Source organism: Pituophis catenifer, unplaced genomic scaffold, assembly GCF_029215685.1.
Source record: "Pituophis catenifer annectens isolate HBS135680 unplaced genomic scaffold, rPitCat1.0.hap2 SCAF_3, whole genome shotgun sequence".
In the NCBI taxonomy this organism is placed as follows: domain Eukaryota; kingdom Metazoa; phylum Chordata; class Lepidosauria; order Squamata; family Colubridae; genus Pituophis; species Pituophis catenifer.
Genome location: NW_027256883.1, coordinates 22,767,311 through 22,793,700, shown reverse-complemented (window position 1 = coordinate 22,793,700; position 26,390 = coordinate 22,767,311). Strand labels below are relative to the sequence as shown.

At 36.1% G+C, this 26,390-nt stretch overlaps 1 protein-coding gene across 1 annotated transcript; it reads right to left on the bottom strand.

Moving 5' to 3' along the window:
• Positions 1 to 1,156: 1,156 nt before the first annotated feature.
• NUDCD1 (NudC domain containing 1) lies at positions 1,157 to 23,419 on the bottom strand. The gene is made up of 10 exons (XM_070942056.1): positions 23,214 to 23,419; positions 19,922 to 20,076; positions 18,880 to 19,065; positions 16,110 to 16,293; positions 14,958 to 15,140; positions 13,298 to 13,505; positions 12,496 to 12,640; positions 11,816 to 11,941; positions 4,093 to 4,249; positions 1,157 to 2,021 (listed from the first exon to the last, which is right to left on the bottom strand). The coding sequence occupies exons 1-10, from the start codon at positions 23,329 to 23,331 to the stop codon at positions 1,729 to 1,731; spliced, it is 1,755 nt and encodes a 584-aa protein (XP_070798157.1). The 5' UTR covers positions 23,332 to 23,419; the 3' UTR covers positions 1,157 to 1,728.
• Between the last annotated feature and the right edge of the window lie 2,971 nt (positions 23,420 to 26,390).

Below are 26,390 nucleotides of genomic sequence, written 5' to 3'. Positions count from 1 at the left end.
TAAATAAAATCACATTTTTTAAATTTAAATCGGATTTTTTTGATTTTTATTGAATTTATTTTAATAAAAAACTTTTGGGATAAAAATCTATCGTAAGATAGTTTTCTATTTAAGATACATAAATAATTTAGTTTATTCAGCATGAAATGGAGCTTAGTTATGTAGCATGAGGCTGTATATTCTGCAACACTGGGACTATCGGTGAGTCAACAGTGGGTCAAAGGAGTAGCAGAGATGACAGTTGCTCTTTAAAAATTATGATTTAAATCGAGTTGATTTAAATCAAGCCTTTTTACTAGTGATTTAAATCATGATTTAAATTGTGATTTAAATCAACTCAATTTAAATCAAATCCACCCTGCTACCAAACTATGGTTAACTGAAAGCACCATTCCATTTTCAACATGGAAAGAAGTATTAGAAAAGAGCCGTTAATCTAGCTAGATGTGGTTTGTTGGTGTTGTAACTCCTTTTAAAGTTAAAGTATCTTAGCTGCTCTTTCCTCTTATTAGTGTGTAGTAAAAAGGCAATCTGGAAAAAGGAGTAATCATTTTTGCTGCAACTTTGCTTTAAACTGGCACATAAACATTTTTGAAAATTATTGACTTCACACAGTGGTGAAATCCAAATTTTTTTACTACTGGTTCTGTGGGTGTGACTTGGTAGACGTGGTAGGGGAAGGATACTGCAAAATCCCCATTCCCACCCCACTCCTGGGAGAAGGATACAGCAAAATCTCCATTCCCACCCCACTCTGGGGCCAGCCACAGATGGTATTTGCTGGTTCTCCAAACTACTCAAAGTTTCCGCTACCAGTTCTCCAAACTGCTTAAAATTTCCACTACAGGTTCTCTAGAACCTGCTGGATTTCACCCCTACTTCACAATTATGTTGTAGTAACTGGAAGTCTTGTACAAAATAAGATTTGTTCTTTTATCCTGGACTGTTTATCCCATGGTAAAATCTACTTTCTCAGCCAGATTATCTTTAATGGGTCTTGGTAAATTTGTTCCTCCTAGTAAAAACTTATATACAGTCATTTTAACTCACAATCTTTTTCAAATAGTACCAGCTCAGAGAAGACAATTTCTAACAAATCTTTAAATTTTCTCAAATCCATTTTTAATGTCAAGGTAAAGAACACCGAAACCTTTTCTTTTCTTTTTTAAAAAAACTACTTTATTTCTCAAGTGGATGGGGATTTGCCTCCGGAAACCAGATACAATCCAACTGCAATTACAACATTTGCACATAATGAGAATTTTGAGCTTCAATTACAAATATGCTTAAGAAAAGTGGATGTACATATTCAGTCTGATTTGTTCAATGAGCCAATGCAAGCATTTAGGGAAAACAGTTAAAGAAAATGTTAAAGAATCCAATTAAAACAAAACTAAAAATATCTTTACTTAGCTGCAAATTACATTTTCAGAATGTCTTAAGTGATTCAGGAGACCAAATAGAAACAGTTACAATAAAAAGCTTTAAGACAATTTGAAAATAATAATACATTTATTAAAAAATAAATCTCCACCTGCTTCTCTCCTAAATATACAACAAAACAATGTTGGTCATCCTTTAGGAGACAGTACACATTATATTGCACTATCTTTGCAATATAGTTGATACTGGTGTTTTGTACTTTTGTGCTACGTTATGGAGTCATAACTGGAGTTCATTATGTATGCAGAGAGATCAATGATATATGTAGTCATTATGAGACCATGATTAATTCTCATTGCTTACTTTTATTATAAATAGAGCTTTTGTTGTGAGAACATACAATCTCTCATTTGTTGCTTGAAAACCCAAAAAAGAATCGTGCGTTTCCAGAGTTGCTACCAACTGCTTAGCAAGCTGATCAACTTGTCTGCCTTCCTTTCGGTTGTAGAGAACAGTGGTTAGAGGGCTTGGCTGGCGATAGATGAACACTCTTCGCATGCACTCGCAAAGGGCAGAATATGAGTGGTCTGGTGCACAAGCCATGAATTTCTTGTCCTGCTTGGATGCCTGCACATAGCCTAAAACACACATAGCCAGAAAAAGCAAATAATTATTTTTTTTATCTCACAGACCAGTTGTGTGAGTTTTTGCTCTCTTATTTAATGCAGTGTAAGATATGTAGGGGGCACAACATTTTCTTTGGGACTCAGCTGGATAAATGCACACAGCTTTGTATCCTCAGGACTAGATTATTCTAATACAGGGGTGTCAAACTCAAGGCCCGGGGCCCAGATTTGGCCCGTGGCATGCTTAGATCTGGCCCACGGAGCCACCCTGGAAACAGCAAAGGACCGGCCCACAGTGCCTCTGCCAGCAAAAATGGAATTCGGGAGGTCCATGGGTGGCTGAAGGAGGCTGTTGAAGCTGAAAACACAGCTTGGGAGCCCATTTTTGCTGGCAGAGAGCTTGGGCCACCATAGGCGCCCTTGACATGAGTGACATCGAGTTGGCCATGCCCACCCCAGCCATGCCCACTCTGGCGCCCCAAGGTCAAACACAATACTGATGTGGCCCTCAGTGAAATCAAGTTTGACACTGCTGCTCTAATAGAATATATTTGGGGTGTTTTTGGAAGCTATAAGGCCCACACAGCTATGACAAACATGCTAAGAGGATATCACATGAAAAATACATTAGTAGAACCTCGTGTCTAGACTGGTTCTCCAGAGTTTTTCAACGCAGCATTTGAACTCTATATGTTGCTCTCATTCTAATTCAAAGTAAACATCAAATGAAAATGAGTTTCTAAAGCTTAAAGAATTACACTGATTATCTTTGACACATCTGTCTGAGCCCTTTAATTGTGCAGCTGGCAAGATATTTCTAATCATTCATTATACATGGGGAAAATGAAGCCATATTTTCTTTGGAACCAATTACTGGAACAGATTATCACCGAAGTGTTATGTTGTATGCCATATTGCAACAGGCTAATAAACGAGAAGGAAAATGTTGCTAGTTTTTAATCAAACTCTTAAGATGAAGCCAAAACAAAAAGGCCAGATTTCTTTTTAGCTATCTGCAAATCCTGGACATTTTAGGTTTTTTTTTTCCAAATAGCACTTTTAAACTTTTAAACTGTTTGATGATATACTCCTATTTTCACCTTTCCAGTCTATATCAACAGAAATTAAATTTCTTCTTTTATAGACCAGACTTGTTTGTTTATTGGTATAAATGCTTCCATTTTACTCTGCAATGTTTACACGTCATGTGAGGTATTTTATAATAAAAGCACAGCACAATTTTAAATGACTGAAAGATGTGGGCGTCCATGCAAATGTACACAAAGGCAATACTGAAAAAATATTTTCAAAAACAGCTAATGAAACTACATACCAGAGAGAGGGTGGAATTAACATCTAAAGTTTAAGCTGCCTTTTAGAGCAGCGGTCACCAACCGGTAGTCTACGGACCACTAGTGGTCTGCGAGAAAATTTTGGTGGTCCCCAGAAAAATTATTTGCATTTTTTATATTGCACTAAATACTATTTATATTTTTTAAAAATTCATATTAGTAGTCTGTGGGATTTAAAATTATCCATTTTAGTGGTCCCTGAGGTCCGAAAGGTTGGCAACCCCTGTTTTAGAGGATGTCAGATTCTCTGGTATAAATGGGTGTTGCAACCTTAGATGGCCAGGACTCTATGACTATCACAAATAACTTTTGCTGACTAGAATCTGGTCAAGTTAACTCAGCATAAAGATCTTGGAAATATCAGGTAAATTTCTTCAGGAAGATTTCCTTTAATTTAGGCTTTTATCCTCAACTGGAAATAGTCCACACTTGTAATAATGAACAAATTTATTTTCTCCATATTCTCCCTAATATTGCAGAAGCTTTCTTCTACAAAGCTAGCCTCTAATTCTGAAAAAAGAAAAAATAGATTTGATGAGACAACACTTCAATTACTCTACTGATCTCTTTTATCACAAGATTGCTGTTTTCTGAGATAACCATTTCCAAAACCCAGCCCACACAAATTTTAATTGTAAACTTTGCTATATGAACACAGATGACTGAACTAAGTGGAAAAGTGCTTCAATTGTTCGATCAGAGAGAAATACTATGTAGTCCTTTTCTCTTACCTAAGGCATTGAAAGTAGAAATGTGCTCCCATTTGTCTTGCTGATCTGGGCGAGGCTGCCAGAGAAGAGCATCAACGTCATGGCGTAAGCAGAAGCATGGCATTTCCTTAGGATCTACCACAGCTGAGAAAAGATACTGATTGCTTCCAAGGTTTACCTGCAGAATTAAGAAAAGCAATCTTCTTTATTACCAATACAGAAATTACTAACTGGCTACACAGAACACAGCGATATCAGTAAAAAAAAAAAAAAAAGTTGACCAGTTCAAATCTCTGTATATTGCATTTTCCAGTCCAGTTCTGATCTGCTCTAAAGGATTAGGATTTGGGGATTGGAGGATTAGCGCACACTATATAAAACTGATTATATTCAGTTGTGCTCCCTGATTCAGTTTGGTATAGTGTTTTTAATGCTGGATCTGCAGGTTCAGATCTTCATTTGGTGATGAATCTTATTGGATAAACACAGATTTATTAATTTTATAACCTCTTCCAATATAAGTAATATTCAGGATGATTAACAAGTTTTAAAAAAAACCAGAACAAGTGAAACAAAAGAAATTCTTTCACTATTACTTGCTGTGCAGTATTATATTTCAAAAGACTTATGCCAGGAAAAACGTAATAAACTTTTTGGAAGCATCATTACGGGAATTTTATGTAGGATGTCCATATAGATTGTGGAATTCTGCGTGTTGTACTTAAACTGGAATAAAGATTGCTATTTAAAGTCTATGAACTTGGGAATGGCTGTATGTTCCTTTAGAAAAGCAGTTTTTATCTGTCTTCCCCATACCTATAAATGGCATTAGCACATTGTGAAAAAGGTCTGCTGAATACATTTAAATAGCAAGCATAATTAGGATGGTTGATACGCCAAATCATTAAGGCTGCTATTTCCAACAGAAGCAAAAAACTATCTTTACGCCATTTTTAACACATAACCTATTTTTTTTCAGACTTTGAATGGAATCCAAATAAATAAATATTTTGAATTTGGAAAAGGGTATAACCTGGTCAAAAAGGATCCAGAGGCTACATATTCAATACCGTCCATTGTATTTTGTAAGAAAAACAGTGGCTTCCTTGCTGAAAACCAAGGTTCAGAATTTGTCAAGAACAGTTAACATCTTAATCCAGTATCTTCTTTCCTGAAATATTTAATTTTACATTGAATTTTGCGCATTACTACAGTTGCCTAGGTGTGTCAATTACAAGTAAGATGCCAATTACAAACACTCTGTGACATTTTTGTCCTTGCAGCTGAAGCTCTAGCTCTATATGAACCCCAAGAAAGTTCTTTGTACCATAGAGGGATGTAACTTTGGCTTTACAACTTTCAAGGGATTGAAAATGGGATCTTTTTCATGGCCATTTCACACAGGTTGGAGTTTTGAAGCATGGTTTGTCACATCATAAAGACAGCATACTACCCATTAGGTACTTACTTAGCTTTGCTTAGTTCAATAGAACCAATCATACCAATGTTTTAAATCAAAATCAAAAGGTACACAGGTTAGCAGAGGAGAAACCATGCTCCAGTTTTGTTTTGTTTTTTTAAATAGAAACTTTAATTAGAATATGTTAATTTCTAGTTTTTAGCAGCTACAAAATAAACAACGGATGCTTACAGATAATATTCTACATCTTCTGAACTGCTAAATTATTTATAGGCGATCAAAACTGGCAATATTTATATTTACGCAAGACTGTAAGTCTTACTGGATTAGATCAAAACCAGTATTTCTCCCACATTTTGATTCTCAGAGGGGCCAAATGTTTTATGGGTTCTGACAAGCAGGCAGTGCAGACATCTCTCTCCCTAACTGCTCATTGGTTCATCCTAAATTCAGATCATGTATGAACAAGTTCAAAAGCAATGGACCCAACACAGATCTGTTTTTCATCCTGCCTTCATTACTTTATCAGTAACTCAAGGCAGCAAACATTGACTCTCCTTCCTCCTCCTATTTTTCCCCACATCAACCCACCTCAAACTCTCTCTTCCACTGAGAAAAAAAAGTCCATTTATTCCGTTGTTTTCTTGACCCACATATCAATTCCCAAAAGGACAGGTCTTCTTATCCCATGACCAGCAAATCGATTCAAAAACCTTTGATGAGAAACTTTGTCAATGACTTTTTGAAAATTCAGATATAGTGCTAACATTTATATGGTTCTCAACACTCTCAAAGTACTCTAAAAGTTTGGTGTGGCAGAATTTACCTGAGTAGTACTCATGCTCCTCTATATGCTTGAATACTGTTTCCTTGTTTCTCATTTCTATCAATTTGCCAGGAGTATGTTAAACTGATTGTTCTATAATTTTTAGGTGCCCTTTTTAAAATACTGTACAGTTTGTAGTTATAATCTTATCCACATGAAGCAAATCAACAACAAAGAATCTCCAGACAGAAGAGATTTCCATGTTATAGGAATGAAAAATGTTAATGCAACTGGAAAATAAATTCTACTTTTAACTTAAAAAAAAACAACAGATAAGGTAGTACTATATATATATATCCATTTTATACTGACAAATAAAATCCACATTGCAATATGCAAAAGGTCAACTTACATTGCTGAATAGTTAAGTGATAAACAAAAAAAAATTCACTGCAATTTAATATAGTTCATTACACCGTGTAATTTTAGATATACTTTTTTTCCTACCCTAGTAACAAAAGCAACTGAATAAAAGTTGCATTAAAAGTAAAAAAGAAAAGTCACATAGGCAATCACGTGATGAAGCTCCTAACAATTGTGTGAGATTTGCCTATCGCAACTGGAACTACCCGTATTAAGGCAAACTGGCTTGAGAGCCAGTTTAATATAGTGATTAAGGTACCAGGCTAGATAGAAACTGAAAGATGGTCTCGTCCTGCCTAAGGCACAAAGCCCTCTGGATGATCTTGGGCTAGTCACATTCTCTCAGCTATAAGAAAGAGGCAATGGCAAGCCACTTCTGAAGAACCTTGCCAAGAAAACTGCAGAGGCTGCCCAAGCAATCTCTGCCATCAGACACAGAATAACAGAGTTGGAAGGGACCTTGGAGGTCTTCTGGTCTAACCTCCTGCTTAAGCAGGAAACTCTATACCATTTCAGGCAAATAGTTGTCCAATCTCTTCTTAAAAACCTCCAGTGATAGAGCACCTGTAACATCTGGAGGCAAGCGATTACCGGTAATTGATCTATCAGGAAAGTTCTCCTTAGTTCTAGGTTAGTTTTTTCTTGTTTAGTTTCCATCCATTGCTTCTTGTCCTGCCCTCAGGCGCTTTGGAGAATAGGTTGACCCCTCTTTTTTGTGGCAGCCCCTTAGATATTGGAACACTGTTATTATATCACCCCTAGTCAACACAACTGAACAGAAGAAAAAAAGACAATATGAAATCAGATGCTATGTTAGGCCTGCTGTATTTACACAGTATTCTTTTCACCAAGTCTCTTGCACAAAACTTTGTTCTCCCTAATGAAACTATAGCCGATGGCTTACAAATTCATTCCTTGGGATATTAAAGAACAAAAGCCAACAATGAAACAATGTGGTATCAACAAATACATAATTGTACTGTTTTTCTTCCAACAGACTAATATTCACAGCAGCTTAAATATCCCATAATGAAGTGCTTCTAATCTACTCACTGCCAAGAAAGAACTCAATTCAACTTCAGGATTCAGAAAACAACAACAAGAAGATAGTATTATTTTAACTGCTGATGTGAAAATGAGATTCTCAGTATGGCTTCTCTGCAAAGCAATCGCATATTTTTAACAGAAATATTTTCACAAATCATTTGAGGATGCAATATAAGTGAGCATGCATATTCTTTATGAGAAACAAGATGCTAGAAGCTGTTATGTTTTGCTGAACACAAAATGGGGCTATCTGGAATGGTTCTGACCATCTCTAATCTTGCTTACTAGTTTACAAATTTCATTTGCCTTGATTTTTAAAAAAAGTTCTCATATTACTGAAGTGCTGCTAAAGTCTTAAGTGTGAAAACTGGTCATAGCTCACTTTTTTCACTGCCATTTTAAATTCAAAACGTCACTAAAACAATGGTCATTAAGTGAGGACTCCCAGTAAATGTAACTAGCATTCTTCCAATACAAGCTGGAATGGGAAGCTTTTGCTAATTTTCTGAAACTTTTTGGTCGAGTAAGTTTCATCCTACAGTTTCCTATGCTGGAAGACAACACTTGTACACCTACCTAAATTTATATATTTAAAAAGACCAGAAGCAGAAGAGGATTGTCTTTTGAGGCTCATTTTGATCAAATTGGAATAAAAATAATGTGATTTCTAGATCTGAGACCATTGTAATGGTCCTTCCCCTACAGCTGTAAAAGCCCAGGGATTTTAAACAAAACAAAAAACCATTTGTTTTCATTATTTTCTGGGCAATTTATGGTTGTAAAAATTTAGAAAATTAGAAAAATGGCTTTCATATGAATTCATAACATTTTATTTTTAAAGATATATAATGGATTCAGATACAAAGAAATGAAATCTATACACAGAACTATTTTTAAAATTTTACATTTAATCATACATATTTACATATAATTATGTTAAAAATAAAATGATTTCATCGCTGTAAAAAAGCACTGAAAATATAACTAAATTACATTTTTTGGGGGAAGTTCTGTATTCTTTCTATTTTCAGGCAAAAAACAGAAACAAAAATAACTCTAGAAGGGACATTTTTCTTTTGCTTCAATGCTTCTGGGACTTATTATATCTCTGTTCTTCAGTGCTCAACATGTTGTTGTCCTAATGCTGCATTTTTGTGTAAATGCAATAGCAATAGCACTTAGATTTATACACTGCTCCATAATGTTTTACAGCACTCTCTGAACATTTTATGTGTCAGCATATTTCTCCCAACAATCTGGGTCTTTATTTTACTGACCTCAGATGGATGAAAGGTTGAGTCAACCTCAAGCCCCATCAGGGTCGAACTCCAGGCTATGGGTAGAGTTAGTCGGCAATACTGCATTTTAATCACTGTGCCACCAGTAGAATTAGAATGCAGTATTGAGTTAGAAACTCAATAAAGAAAACAACATATTAAATTAACCTTTAATGTTTATAGTAAGACTCATCCACACATACTTAAAATTAACCACAGCATCATTTTGAATTATAATGAATTAAAAATCTACTAGTATCATCACAGTGATGGTCAAGTTGCTTTGGTTAGGAACTCCAAGTTATGCCACCATTCCATGAAGTTTTGCATTCAAAGAGAAATAACAATATGGATAAACCTTCTCTACCTGATGCCCTATGGTTCCATTATATCAGGGGTGAACAATATTTTTTCTTCTGGGAAAAGCACTTCCTGTTCTTGCCTTGTTTGGTGGACACAGAGAATGATTTCTCTTATCAATGGAGTGGATAAAGTTTTCAAACTCAATTTCTTTGGCACAGGAATTTGCAGGGAAAATAAGTGCCTTAAATCCCCCCCCCAAAATAGCATCCAACATCTGAGGAAATGTTAATACTTTTTTCTCCTCAGAATAGCACAACCTGCCCCCCCCCAAAAAAAAGGGGGGAAGCTGAAAATTGTGCCCTACTTACTCTAGGTGGATTGACCAACTGTGTTATGTAACTCTCAAGGCTGGGAATCCTGGGAGTTATAGTCAAATGTATTTGGAAAGCACTAGGTTGAAAAGGCTAATATAGACTGAAGATCTAAGTTTCAATAAGCCTATGGATAGGTTCATCTTGATTGCACCCAGCTAGAAGTTAATACTTGTTCTGCTTCTCCCTTCTAAATGTCAAGTTGTGTAAATATTAGGAATCTGAAAAGGTGAAGTTTATTTTTAATGATAGTAAGAGTAGATTGCTGCACTGCAGATTTTAAGTTAGGTCGACATGACCCATTAGAATGAGCTATATTAAGCACTGGGTGGTTCATGGCTAATGAAATGTTATAGCAGGACCGTCCTTCTAGCTTTAAGGGTTCAAACTGACACTAGCGATAAGGTGTTTAACTGATCAATTCTTGGTGGCCACATAAGATATGATGGTGCATGAGGAAATGAGGAAATTCAACTATTGATTGTTGCAGGAAAAATAAAAGAAACCGAGAGCTATGATGAGGAAAGCAAGTGGTAGTACAAATTTTATGGAGATTACTGTTCTATGTGATTTGAGAGATAGCACCTCAAATTGGAAGCTACTGTATGTTTTTTGCAGAATTCTTTTAATAAATGACTAGTGAGATAAACAGGTTTGTCCATTCGGTGTGTATAACTTGGCAGCTAAAATAGACCTCAGGCTTTTTTCTTGACCAATTTTATGTCCCATCAAGTCAGTGTTGTCTCTTGGAAACCTCAGAGACAGATTTTCCAGGATGATCCGTCTACATCCAAGGGTGCACCCATCACCACCAAAATTGAATCCACCATCTTACTCCTAATCACTCTTTTTACTGTACTTTCTACTTTTTCCAGTATTAAAGACTGCTAAACAGACACGGGTCTTCGCATATGTCCAAAATATAGTCATTTCAATCTGGTCATTTGTGCTTCAGGTGATAACTCTGGAACAATTTGTTCAATGATCCATTTGTTGTTTTTGATGCCCCTAATGTTCTCAGGAACCTTTTCCACCATCAGAGTTCAGAAATGTGTCAATACTCTTTCTATCCTGCTTCTTCAAAATCCAACTGTCACTTCCATAGAATCTCATGGGAAAGCCATTGTATAATATTGATCTTTGTAAATAAAAGCATGTTATCTGATTATCTTTCCAAGGCTTTCCTTGCTACTCTACTGGTTGATAGTCTGCAGATATTTCTTTGATTGTTTTCTTTTTAGAATACTAAATACATATTTTTCCCCCAACAGTGACGGAATTGCTCTAATTTTGGGCATGACTAAAAGAATTTGAATTACTTCATAGAAGTCAAGCTTTTTATGCTCTTTAAAAGTAAGACCAAGTAACAAGTGCACTTTATCCTTTTTGAATCCCAGGTATTTTTGGAAGGAAAGTATTGGCAAGAAAACAACCAAGCTCAGAGAGCACCAAAGATCCCCCATTTCAACCCTCAACTACAAATATTTTCCTATATAGCTATGAATATAAACAATGAATATGCTTATATACAAGTACCAAACTTATATAATCTTGCTCATCCAATTTCAAAGAAATAGATGCAGATAAAAATTGTCAGCATCCCACATGAAAGGAACCATGCTTGTGTCTTTTAAATAAGTAATGAAAAGGATACTATGAACAATGCTATATCCAACTTTCATGGTTGTTAACCAGCAATTGTTTATTTCTTGTCCATAAAGAAAAGTTTATATATTTCCATTGCTTATTAGGTATGCTCTCTTTTTCTGTCATAATTATCTATGTAATTTGCCCAATAATAAATAGCACCATTTTATTTGGCTAAGATGAACTGTTATTATCATATACACCATGGGTATCAAACTCAAGGCCTGCAGACCAAATCCAGTCCATGGGTTGCTTAAATCTGGCCCACAGGGCTGGCCTGGAAATAGTAGGCCCTCGGTGCCTCTGGCAGCCAAAATGGGGTGTGGGTTCCCCCGCGTGCAGCCCCCCCACACCCCGTTTTCAGCCTGGATGGCCTCCTGCAGCACCCTGCCAGCCAAAACGAAGGTCCAGAAAAACCAACAGAAAAAAAGAAATGAACTCTGTAAATTGTCAACCATTATGGGATTTAAGAATACAATCTAATGCTTACCACATGAGTGATCTTCATAGTATGACCGTCAAATCTACATAAACTTGTACTGTCTTCAAGGAAAATGTCGCATTCTTCTAGCTCTTGAGCATTACATGGTGGATTTTCTTTGTTAGGGTCTGGATTCTGAAATCAGGAATTCGATTTAGCTTTCTATGCATTCTGTGAGCCAACATTAATAAAATAGCAGTAAAAAAGAAGCATGTGATATAATAATGAATCTATAATACATGTATTGCATCCAGTATTTCATTGATACCTTTAAAAAGGTGTAATTCCAGAATATAGTCAATTCATAGGACCATGAGATAATTGCACCCTAAACTGAAACATTTCAGACTGAAGGTTGGGAAACAATAATTGTTTCTCATAAAAAAACCTGGAAACTCAGAATTTTGGGAGGATTGTTTTGGGTTTTTGTCCCCCTTTTTTATGTTTATGCATATTGAGCTTTTCTTCAAGGTATAATGATTTAATTTCATAACTATAGTCTGAAATATGTCCATCACTTTCAGCCTACCTAAAGATAACTAAACACAATATATAAAGCCAATCACTGTAGGATATTCAATAAAGTATGATTTCAAAAATCATGCAACTTACAATTTAACCACTAGATTGAAATACATTTTGATATGTGTATTTATATATTAAAACCGCAAATTTTATCGTCAGTTTACCATTTCATCAGAGGTAAGATACATCAGCTGCTTAGCTATTGTGGCACTTCGAGCTGGGTCCATAATAAATTCGCCCCGAGAGTCACCAATTATCAGTTCTGGCCATAAACGCTTCTCTTCTTCCTTAATTAAAACTATCTCTAATCTGGGAATGGATAAAATAGATAAACATTGATAAACCATAACCAAAGGTAGAATGCAGGAGTTAATATTAAATAAATTAGATTAATCTATTCACAATGCTTTGATAGTAGTAACTGAGGGTTCTTCGAGGAAACCCAACTATGAATTCACACATATACTGTAGATGGTGCACTTTCACTGGAACAGTTTAGAATTAAATCATTCCTTAAGAATCTCTGTCTTCGGGCCTTATATACCATGTGTTCGCCTCAATTTTGATGACTGACAGCAATCCCAAAATTATAAAGAAAAACAAACCATCTGCAATAGGAAAGTGAGTGGATCATGTGGATTTATAAATGACATGAAAAACTCCAGTTATAGATAAGCAATCGATTCAACATTATTTTATGACTCACACATGGGTGACTATCTATTGAAAAATTCAGATGTTAAACAATATGATGTTAAACGATCCCTATATGACTGCTTTGTTGAATGCTACATACTACTGATATTCATTTCATTGTGGCAATCTACACTAAAACTATTTTAGTAATGCCACCACCTGGTTACCCCTTTCCCCCATTAAATAGAAGGTGGGTGAAAAATGGCAATAGGTTACAGATCGACATATGTAACAAATTCAACAGATCAAGCACAACACTAAAATAAATACCTATTTTCTTTAATTATCCATGTGGAGCTTTCATGGTCAATCAATGAAAAAAGGTCACCTTTCAGTATAGGAAACTGTGGATCTTTCAATGCTACACTGAGATGATTTGGAGAAAAGCTGACATGTATATCTTCTTTGGTAAAGTTTTCATGGAGTTGGAAAGTGATTGTCAAATCATCTTCAGACTGTTGCCAGTAATATAGAGGTTCTATAAACAGAAGCACATAAGGGGAGTACATAATTAGCTAAAAGTTAAAACATTAAAGATTTGTGGAATAGCTGTCAAAAACCCGGTTATTTGTACAATAAAATGTTGCATTGCCTAGTTACCTGAAACTAGAAAAAGAAAAGTAACAGCAGCTCCAAAGTACATCATCTGTCATTATTTAAAATCTACTAGGAAGGTACAAATAATCATTAAATATAAAAAGAATTTAAAAATGCAATGCATATTTAAATAGAATAATAAGAGTTGCAAAGGGGCAGTTTAGGCTATTAGTTCAATCTACTGCACAGTGAAGAAATGCAAATTAAAGCAGCCCATAAAAATGACCAGCTAATTAGTACTAAAACACATCCAGATGAGGTCAAACTGCTGTTAATGTTAGGAAGTCTTTTCTAGCACTGAAAAGTGTAATTATATCTCTTATTAGTCATCTTTTATCAGGGTTAAACATATTAGTTTTCTTCCATTTTTCTTCACTTAGATTTATAGTCCCTGATCATCTTCAGTGCCCTACTTTGAAATTATTTCAATTTTTCAGGATCCATAAATCATGGAGCCCAGAACTAGAGGCAAGTGTCTAAAGAATGACCAAAAAAGAAAAGAGCAGAACAGTTACTTCCACTGATTTTGAAATTACATTTATGTTGGTATAGCCCAATGCAGGTTGAATTGTATGCAATTATCTTCCAATGAATTAAATGACAGGGCTGTTAGTCAGAGTTGCCATTTTTCCTTGACTGTTCTCATTTATAAAATCGCATCAACAATTATATCTTATGAATCATTGGAAAACAATATTACTGTCATTCTTAGACACTAACTGAATAGTATAATAAGATAACCCTACCACAAATATACTGTAATTTATTAAGTCATCAATATAACATACCAACTTTTTAAAAATAAAAGTATCACTTTCCCTTATTTGGCTATACAGGATAGATGAAACTATTAGCATGGAATTTTTTCTAGCAACTCTGCTAGCTAAAAAGGCAGAAGCTTTTGAATGAACAACACTACCCATCATTTATAATGTCTGAACTAGGCTATGAACTATTATCTTCTGAGAAGTCTACTTATCTTATTCACCTAAATGGACATAAATTGGAATATGTCATATTTCTGCATCACCATGGCTTCTTATAATCCTACAATCATACGTATTGAAGGCTTTGGCAAGTTAAATATTTAAACAGATGCCCATTGTATACAGGTAAATATATTGTATACAGGTAAATATATTTTAACTCTAACTTCTACAATTACTTCTTTTAACTGTAAAAACTGTGTCACAAGCTAACATATCAAGGTTGCTTTTGATGTTCTGGGATTAGATCGCAGCATGGCTATGCTGAAGAATTTTCAAGCCTGCATAATTTTAATGATGTTTCCCACTATAAAGCTTCAGGATAGCATGAGTTGTAGGGAGGTTACCTTTCCTGTTTGCTTCTGTTTTCTCCTTTTCATTTTCATCTTGCTTGGTCTCACCATTCTGCAAAAGAGTATAGGGCTTGTAGGAGATAACCATCAGGCCACTGCCATCTGGTTCTAGAGCTGCATAATGAGGAACAGATTTTCCTTGAAGAACTCGGCGTTTGGAGACTTCATACACTTCACCTGATTTAAAAAAAAAACTTTGAATTTCTTAATTCCTCCCATTTTTAAAGGATAAGCATTGAACAATACTTTAATCATACCAAAATTTGGGGCATCATCTGACAATGTTTTTAGAAGGCTTTAATATAGCCTTCATGAAAGGAACCAACATGAAGTCCTTGGAAAAGCGTTATATAGATATAGAAGCACAGAACACATATATTCTCCTTATAGCTCCAAGGTTAATTATGCTACTAACAACTGTTCTGGAATATCTCAAAATCCTCATTTAGAAGACAGTGTGTTGAATACATTCATGGCCTTGAATTATTTGTAAAAATTGTAAAGGTGGGATAGAAATAAATTTAAAAAATTGTAAATGATCTTGTGAAGCTTGATGGATTCAGAAAGAGTGATCAGTCCAAAGTCACCTGTCTGGCTTTCCATTTTCTGCCCTGCCTTATGTCCACAGCTCAAGGCAGAGAACAAGGGCATACTCCTCTCATTTTTCCATATGATATGAAGTAGGCTGGGCTGGGCTGACAGAAAATGACTAGCTCAAATTCACCCAGCACATTTTCATGACTGATTTCTATTGCCAGGCTTTGCCTTAGAGAAAAGTGTTTGAAAAGATGACTGCTTGTAACATGGAGTCTGCTTCAGCCATCTGAAACTATTTCTATACATTTCTGGGAAACAGGAAGGATAACAAAATATTTATTAAAAAGTAACTTCTTCAATTTCAAAGTGATTTACTACTACTTTTAATGCCATTCCACCTTACCATATTTTCTTTTAAGAAATATTTTCTAATAGCTCTTCCAAACCTTCAGGCTATTAGGTATTTGCAAATTTGTATTCATATCGTTTCTACATTCCCCAAGTTAACAGTTTCCAGAATTCCTACAGTAAGAATGTAATAAATACGTATAGATACCCAGGTGAGCTTTGTTTCATATACCAGCAAAGTAAAACCAAGGAAACACTCACCCTCCTTAGAAGTATTCACAATTGTAACCCACTCCAATGAAACATGAAAGCCGCTGCCTTGTGCATCCAATTCATCCTTTTCTATTCGTAAGAGCAACACACCAACTGAATGTGCGTCTGACTGCACAAATGATAGGCTGTGGACTATAATAAAGGGAGTCTCAAACTCTTCACTGAATAGTATCTGGAGAAAGAAGGAATTTTAGTAAGCGACTGAGTAATATTTTCTGAGTGCACAATCCATTCTTCAGCTCTAATAGAACTATCAGGCTGTGTTTTTGTGATGATAACTCAGCATCTACTATTTCCACTTCACACAGTTCATATAACAGGAAAATAAAATACTTATTTGAAGTGCTTTAGATGTTGCTGATGGCATATGGTCATTTGCTTCCAATTTTAAGATTATTTTCCCCCATACAAATAGACAAACTATGTTATTGGTCCCAGAAGTTCCATCTTTATAACTGAATCATCTATCCCGAGCAACATACACATAAATCTAGAGTCTAGACAATAAAACTTATTCTGCCTGTCCATCTCTCAACACTAAAAATCTTTTGCAAAGGGTAAAATATCACCTCAGTGCTCATTCAAGCCTTTTCCTCAGGGACTGGCTTATCATGATGGATGGATCCCCTTAATTGTAGCTTTATGCCACAAACCATGAACATTAATATGCCTTGTATACACTTCCTTAATCATCCAGGAAAATGAGTAAGCCACCACAGATATTGTTCAATCTATAATAGAAAGCTATAAGTTGGAAATGTGTTTATCTTTTCATAAACCAATTTTATGAATCAAATTCCAAGACTGATTATGAACCCATGAATGAGAAAAGATACTAAAAACTCTATTGAAATACTGAAAAAGCTCTGGAAGCTTTAGGGATGTTTATAAGGTATCGGTGCAGCTCTTGAGATAGAATATATAGTATGATAACATAGGATGGAGAGCCAATTTGGTCTATTATTTAAGGCAGCAGGCTAGAAGGAAGGAAGATCGTAAGTTCAAGTCCCACTTTGGCCATGAAAGCCAGCTGGGTGACTTTGGAGCAGTGACTACCTCTCAACCTAACTCACCTCCCAGTCGCTGTGAGGAAAATAAGAGGAAGGTATGATGGATATGTTTGCCAGTTTGAGTTATTTGTAAAAATAATAAAAGCAGGATACAAACAAACAAATAATAGTAAAAGGATATCCCAAATTCTGAATTTAGTTATTGTATTCAACTCTCAGCATAATTTCTAGGAAAAAGATAACAGTGATATTTATGGAAAAAGATAATAGTGATATTTATTTTTATTCTGAAACAAACATACCTTCTTTCTTCCTTCTATTTTCCCAAGAAAAATCCTTTGTGGTGGGTTGGGCTGAGACAGTCACTGGCCCAAAGTCATAGCTGCCTTTAATGCCTAAGGTGGAACTAGAACTCATAGTCTCTTGGTTTCTAGCCTGCTGCCTTAACTATTAGCTGATTTGAGGAGTAACCGAAGAATTAATGATATAAAAAACCTCCACTAAAGGTTCTAAACCAGCAAAAAGCTAGATAGTGTTTTGAAAATTAGTTCTTTTGCTATATAAAACAGAGAAGAAATAGTTAATTTCTATGCTGCATCATTTTCTTTCAGAAATGGCTTAAGTGTAATTTGGAATTTCTTTATTCAAAGAATGTTAGGAAATAGGGCAATCTTCAATGCTTGATAATAGCACTTTTGATGCTAGCTCCTGCAAGATGCAATTAAGATCAACATGATGTTCAATTAATTAACCTTCTATATGAATTCATTTGCATATCTAGCACTTGGACAAAAAATATCATTCCAGAAATCAACAGAACTATGCAGAAAGGCATATTTCATAAGATACTTTAGAGAAAATGTATTTTTTTTTCTGGAAATTATAAGCCTTTATAGCTGTTCTTTATTTTCATATTTTCCATATTTCTGAACATGGAAGATCTAGCCATATTTAAGGTTAGATCTTCTTATAACTAGCAGTAATGTTTTATAAACATTTTTCTATTTAATGGTGTGATGCATTTAATATTTTGCAGGTAGTAGTCCTTGACTCACAACAATATTTCCATTATAAATCATGATGGTCATAAATCAAGGCACCCACGTGACCAAACCTGACTTTTTTGTTGTTAAGGAAACATCATAGTTGTTAAGTGAACACCATGTTTGTTAAGTGAATCGATGTATTTCTACTGCCATTTTTTGCTGGAAAGCAGGGGGAAAAAAAAGCATAGTCACATGAGAAACCACAACTGTAACCAGCTGTAACAATGAACTGGTTATCAAGCATCCAAAATATGGTCATGTGATTGGGCGGTGTGCAGCCATCAGAAGTCCAGGTTGTAAATAGATTTGGGGGGGTCTGTTGAAATTTCGAACCGTCAGTAAGTGGCTGGTCATTTAACAAGAACTTAACAATGACCTTAACAAGTTTTAATTTAGGGATAGTGGTTTTTTGCACATTGTCTAGAATTGTTTTGTGTGTGCATCAGGCATTTGTAAAATTATAATATACAAGCGACAATAATAATTAGGTTTCCTGAGGTTAGCAGTCTTTAATGAAGAAACAAGGAGGAAAACACTTACGTTACATTTTGAAACATATATGAAAGCCAATGTTTACACTGAAGCAAGTGAGCAGTAGAAAGAGGGTAATTTTAACCAAGCATCTTGAACCATTTGAGAAAGGAGACATCATTTAAAATATAGTTAATGCTTCTCAACACAAGACAAATTCTCAGGACTTACTTCCCACTTTTCACAAGAACCATCATCCCGCTTGCCAGTTTGAATAAGATACAGTCTTCCTGTTCCATCTGAAAGGGTAACCCAGGTGGAAGATGTGAAATGTAGTGATGCACAAAGACGATTATCACAAGCTATTAAGTCTGCAGGAAGCCTGAATACTTCTCTTGGTTTTTTTAAGGCAGTGTCCTGCAAAGCAAGAAAAAAAGAATATGTTTAAACTCAAAAAACATATTCAACAAAGAAAAACAAAGAATAAACAATCATAATAGTATAGCTGAGGTTTTCATGGACTCTGTTGATGGTCTTTGATCTATACAGCCCCAAAATAAAGTTAAAAATAGTAAGAAGTCAGAAGAAAACATAATCTCCTTATTAGAAAAGCAATATATACTGAACAAGAATGTATGGCGATTGACCCGGAAGTTCTCTGATTAAGTTCTCTGATTCTTTGGCTCTGAAAAGGGTAGTATTCTCCTGAAAGAATTGGCAAGTGGGATAAAAGTCAAAATCTGAGAGTATTTTTGGATTTAAGTTTCCTAGCATATTAATACATGGTTAGTACCCCCCACTTCCTATTATACCAATTAGAACCACTTCCGGAATGAGATGTATGGAATACTGATAAATATAATTCTTAATGTTCACCTGCACAGTCTCTCATCTTTTCGTATTTAAATTAAAAAACAGTGCATAGCTTTAATTGAAGAAACATTACACATTACAAACTACAGCCTTTTTGACAAATATCCAGATCATCCATAATTACCTATTAACAGAGAGAAGACTATTAATTTTGGATTTTGCTTTGAATACTTTATTTGACCAGGTGTGATTAGACATACAAATTGTCTTCGGAGCTCAGGGAAGGAAGTTTAAACTTCCCCCTCCCTGAATACTGAAATTTGGGAGGCAAGAATGTGAAAAACAAAATTTTTGCTGAAAATTACACATGTAGCTCTTGGACACATGCTTGCAAGAAAATTTACCCAGTTTGCTGCTACCGCCATGGACATCTAGCATATTTATTTTACAATGAACTTACCAAAGTAACACTTAAATTCATGACTCTTCCGAGCTGATCAACATAATAAACATTATCTTGGTACCAGGAATCCAGATGTAGGTAATTATACATGCCAAATGCACGCATGTGTTCCAAGGTGTACTGATCATCTCTCAGTTTGACTTCTGCTACCGCTGAAGGGGAAAACAAACAGGAAAATTATGATATTGCATAACCACTTAGGAAATGAACTTACAATATTGAACTCATGGGTCTTGTTCAAAACATAATTTCCTCATTATATATTTCAAATAAAGGGGAATGTAGGTTTTTCCCAAGATACCTCAAAAGTAAATACACAGAAACCAGGCTGATAAGTAAAATTAGTATTAGAGTGCCATCTACTGTCTCTGACTTTTCTTTAAATACTTAGGCAAATTTTAGAAGGCATTTTTTTCTTAATAACTTTCATAGCTTCTATTTCCTTGGCATTAAAAAACACAAAGAAAGAAAAATTAAGTTGTGACAGCAACTTTAATCTACAAATCTACCACACCTATTTTCTTATACCAGGACCACAAATCTCTTCATCAGAAACAAAACAGACTAATATAATGCATAATACAGCAAGCTAAATAATTAGAAATAACTCAATTTTCATTAGTGGAACTCTGAATTATCAAGTAACAGAATACTGAAAAGCTGTCTAGTCATCACATTTTTGTAACCTATTCAGTTATATTAAAAGCATTATTATCTCCCATGTTCAACTAGTTTGCCATAACATTTTAGGGATCTCCCACAGTATTTCGCTAGCTGATCCTATCTGGCAAAGTTGATAGGCTCCAGGATCTTCCAATTAAATAATAGGTTTCTGGATATTTGCATGTTCTTTGTAGCAGTGCCTGCCCTCTGAAATGAGGTTTCCTCCAAGATTTGAACAGGTGCCAAGGTAGAGCCTTGGTAGGTATTACAGCAGTTATATAGCATACAAGCTTCTGTCTCACAATCATTCTTAATTCTACAGTTACTATTCAGTAACATTATCTAAGATTAACTTTTGCTTAAATCACCACATTAAATCATCACCATCAAATCTTAGTTTATAAATACAATTATAATAAAATATCAGAGAACAATCAAGTTCCTAATATAATTCAATTGACTTCTTATTGATTCCCTTTGACTTAAGATCTTTCTTTCAAGTAGAGAAAGAATGTACATTAAAATCTACCTTTACTGAATTAGCCCAGATTAAATTTACAGGCATATTGAAAAAATATTTCTTTGAAACTATTCAGAAGAAATATACAACCAAACTATATATTTGAAACCAAAGTATCTGTATATACTTCCACCACGCCCTTAAGACTCTTTTGTTCCAACAGGCCGGGCTGGCTTAATATGAATTTTAAATCGGGTGTTTGTTAGTTTTTAACCTTGTGGGCCAAATTTTATATATTTGTTTTAAATTGTTTTTAAATTTTGTGAGTTTATATATGTTTTAATATGGCTGTATACCGCCTTGAGTCCTTTGGGAGAAGGGCGGTATAGAAGTTTAATAAATTCAATTCAATTCAATTCAATATGTATTGAACAATTAAGTACAGAAACTCATATATGCTGTTTTATTATATAATGTATTTTAGATGGCTTTATTCTATATTGTATTTATATTGTGTTTTAACTGTATTTTAAACATCTATGCCTACTGCTGATAAGTTAAAAATGAATATGCATTTTTATGTAAGGTGCTGAAATGATCTTCCCTAATCTTGAAAATCTAAGCTGAGGACCCCAAACATTTCAGCTCATCGATCCCCTCATGAATTTTCAGATTGTTCACCCGAAACATTTATTATCTGAAATTAATTTAATAAATACTTTAATAGTACTACAAAGAACAATTTTGCTCTTTTGGATAGTCTCATGACTCTCATCAACCTTTGGGGTCCCTATTTATTTCTCTGGGGATCCCTGATCTAAGCAGACTCCAAACTGATGTTTTTAGAACTTGGATGGGAGACCAAAGAAAATTTGAGGAGAGGAGGAGGAGGAGGAGGAGGAGGAGGAGGAGGAGGAGGAGGAAGAGAGTTTGGGAAGTGAAAAAATACCCCAGCCATTTTTTAAAGGATGCCAAGAAAACTACAGAGCCCATTTGGTTTTGTGGTTAAGGCTCCAGGCTAGAAACTAGACCAGAAAGCTGATTGGGTGCTCTTGGACTGGTCATTTTCCTACAGCCCAACTCCCCTTATAGGGTTGTTGTGTGGAAATTAGGAGGAGGAAAGTGTGTTGGATATGTTCACTGCCTTGAATTATTTGTAGAAATAAATAACCAAACAAATAAATGGGAAATAAATAGATGCAACTCCATGAAACCACCAGAAGTCAAATTTGGCTCAAAGGGATATATTAGTGGATAGTTGCTTGATAGTTGCGAGATGGGAGGCATATTGAATGAATGAAGGAAGGAAAGAATAAAGGAATGAATGGATGGATGGACGGACGGACGGATGAATGTATCTCCATGAAGCCACCAGAAATCAAATTTGGCTCAAAGGAATATAATAGTCAATAGTTGCTTGACAGTTGCGAGATGGGAGGCATATTGAATGAATGAAGGAAGGAAGGAAGGAAGGAAGGAATGGATGGATGCATCTCCATGAAGCCACCAGAAGTCAAACTTGGCACAAAGGAATGGGAAACTAATAGCCAACAGTTGCTTGACAGCGAGATGGCAGTCAGATAAATTTAATCAATCAATAAATCACAAGAAAATAAAACAATCAACTAAACAAATAACATAAACAGAGCCGGTGCTGTAACAAAACGACAGCTAACTGTCATCCAATTTGATTCGGGATCCAGCGGCTCCCACTGAGATGTTGTTTTCTTCCTTCCTCAGAGGAAAAAAACCTGGTATTTAAAAACTCAACAGCACAACACAACATTTATATATATATATGAGAGAGAGAGAGAAAGAGAGAGAGAGACGTGTATGTGTATGTGTGTGTGTGTGTATATATATATATATATATATATATATGCTTTCTTTTTCGTAGGTTTATATATATCCTCGGCTTTTCCTGCTCCGTTTTGCCTGCCTCCCATTCTCCCCGGCTGATCCCTTGGAAGCGCTTTCCCTGTCCAGCCAGTCTCCCAGGGGGCTGGACTAGAAGACCTTCAAGGTCCCTTCCACCAGCTTTATCCTATTCCCCGCAGGGCCGCAAATCCGGGAAGGCGAGCCATGAGGGTCCCCCCCCCACCGCTCCACCCCAACGCAGCCTCCTCTTCCCTGTAGCCCAAACCCGGGCGCCACGCCGGCACTCACGCGAGTCCAGCCCCACTTGGTAGCAGGCCAGCGGCTCCAACGAAAGCTTGTAGCCCTCGAACCTGGGGTCGAGCAGCAGCCGTTTGACGCGCAACGAACAGTTCGCCGCCGTCTCCATGCCGCAGGCCTCGGCCTCGGCCTCCACTACCACCGCCGCCGCCGCCGCTTAGGAGAAGAGGTTTCCGGAGCGGCCCTCCAAAGCCTTTTCCGTCGCCACAGCACTGAGGCCTTGGCAGCCCCGTCGCGAAGGATTTTGGGTAGGAAAGCAGTGCAGAGCCTGCTGGGAATCGTAGTTTTGGAGCGGCTGTCGCCGCCGAGATAGCCTTTCTAAATAGAATAGAATTCTTTATTGGCCAAGTGTGATTGGACGCACAAGGAATTTGTCTTTGGTGTATACGCTCTCAGTGTACATAAAAAGACAAGATACATTCATCAAGAATGTACAACACTTAATGATAGTCATAGGGTGCAAATAAGCAATCAAATCATATTATATAGAGCACTGCACACAGAACAACTAGACACAAGAACAGTTTTCCCCCCGAACGCCATCACTCTGCTAAACAAATAATTCCCTCAACACTGTCAAACTATTTATTAAGTCTGCACTACTATTAATCTTCTCATCGTTCCCTTCACCCATCTCCTTCCACTTATGACTGTATGACTGTAACTTTGTTGCTTGTATCCTTTCGATTTATATTGATATTGATTGTTTCCTGATTGCTTATTTGTACCCTATGACTATCATTAAGTGTTGTACCTTATGATTCTTGATGAATGTATCTTTTCTTTTATGTACACTGAGAGCATATGCACCAAGACAAATTCCTTATGTGTCCAATCACACTTGGCCAATAAAAAAATCCTATTCTATTCTATTCTATTCTATTCTATTCTATTCTATTCTATTCTATTCTATTCTATTCTATTCTATTCTATTCTATTCTATTCTATTCAGTAACAGTCAATATAAATCGTAAGGATACAAGCAACAAGGTTACAGTCATACAGTCATAAGTGGGAGGAGATGGGTGATAGGAATGATGAGAAGATTAATAGTAATGCAGCCTTAGTGAATAGTTTGACAGTGTTGAGGGAATTATTTGTTTAGCAGAGTGATGGCGTTCAGGAAAAAACTGTCCTTGTGTCTAGTTGTTTTGGTGTGCAGTGTTCTATAGCATCGTTTTGAGGGTAGGAGTTGAAACAGTTTATGTCCAGGATGTGAGGGGTCTGTAAATATTTTCCCAGCCCTCTTTTTGACTCGTGCAGTATACAGACCCTCAATGGAAGGCAGGTTGGTAGTTATTGTTTTTTCTGCAGTTCTAATTATCCTCTAAAGTCTGTGTCTGTCTTTGTTGGGTTGCAGAAGCTCCTGTGCGCTTCGTGCCGGGGCATTGCAGTTTGGCGCGTGGTCCTTGCAGGATGGGTGGGGGTCAGTACTTAAGGATTCCCATCACCCTAATTCAGTACAAAGCAACGCTGTTGAGCTCATGAAGGTTGCTCCTTTTCTACATTCGATTGGACGTAGTGGACAGAACTATAGGAAAGTGCCTAAGATGGATATTTGGGTTACTCCTTGGTCTCTAAACCGGTGTTTCTCAACTTTGACCACTTTGAGAACTCTAGATTTAAAGTTCCAGAATTCCTCAGGCAACCATGTTGACTAGGGAATTCTGGGAGTGGAAGTCCAGACTTAACAGAGTTGAAAGGGACCTTGTAGGACATCTAATCCAACCCCCTTTCCCCCCTCCCCCCATCACCACCCAAGGAGGAAACCCTATACCATTTTTGACAAATGGCAGTCCAGTCTCTTCTTGAACACTTCCAGTGATGAAGCTCCCACAACTTCTGAAGGCAAGCTCTTCCATTGGTTGATTGCTCTCACTGTCAGAAAATTTCTCCTTATTTCTAGGTTGAATCTCCTTGATCAGTTTCCTTGTCTGGCCTTCAGCTGCTTTGGAAAATAGGTTGACCCTTTCCTCTCTGTGGCAGCCTGCTCTAAACCATTTAAAGCAGAGGTGGGCAACTATGGCCCTTTTATGACTCATGGACTTCAATTCCCAGAATTCCTGAGCTAACATGGCTGGCTCAGGAATTCTGGGAGTTGAAGTCCACAAGTCATAAAAGGGCCATAGTTGCCCATCCCTGATTTAAAGTAATAAAGGCAGGATAAAAATCTGAGAAACAGAAAAACAGACAAGACAATTGATTTTGGTTTAACGTATTAAGTGAGTTCAATCATTAGGGTTAATGAAATGTTGATGTCTTAGTTATGCTTAATGAGTTGTATGGATGAGGACACATAACATACTATGCCCTAAAACTATGGTCTATGAACAAAATAATCTGCATCCAGACACTATGCTAAGCCAAGATCAAACAAACCACATTATGGCTTAGTGCAATGTGTCTACTTGCCTTCTCCGACAACCTAACTTTTAGGATTTATTTTTATGTTTAGTTAGAGTAACAGTTGGAATTTCCAGATATATGTTGTTTTCAATGCAGTGAATAGGGTGAATAACAACTCTGTTATTCTGATGTGTCTTATGTTGAATCTGGTTACCCATATTATAAAATAATTTCACTCCCCAATAAAATGTAAGTTGGATTGCACGTTTATTGGGAATAAAACTCATTGAACTGTAAGGGTCCTATTTCTGAACTTTCTATATTGGGATCATTCTGAAGGTATCTCTCTCTCTCTCAGAGACACCTGAATTCTGTTTACTTCCCTGTGTACCATTTACTTTTATGCTTTCCAAGAAAACTATCTGGAAACATGAGTGACTGAACTTTATTTTCCATTCATTTTAAATAAAATAAAGGTCAATTCCCGATGGAACAATCATGTGTTTTCTTTTAAAATTGTAGAGAAATTGTTCATTTTTTCTTCTCGGAGATGTTTTTCCCATATTCATAATGTGGTCTATAGCCCCAGGATTTCCTAGTGTCTCCCACCCCAAAAACTAACCCGATCCCGCCTTGAATTCTTGAATACTTTTCAATAGAAGCAAACCAAGATTGTTTTTTTAAAAAAAGTAAATCCCAAATAAAACAGGCAATGAGAATACACCTCCATTTTGCTAAATAGCTAGTTTAAAGTCAGAAAAAACGACTGCGGCATCAACATAAATCAACCTAGAGATCAAAAAAAAGGGGGGGGGAGTGCAG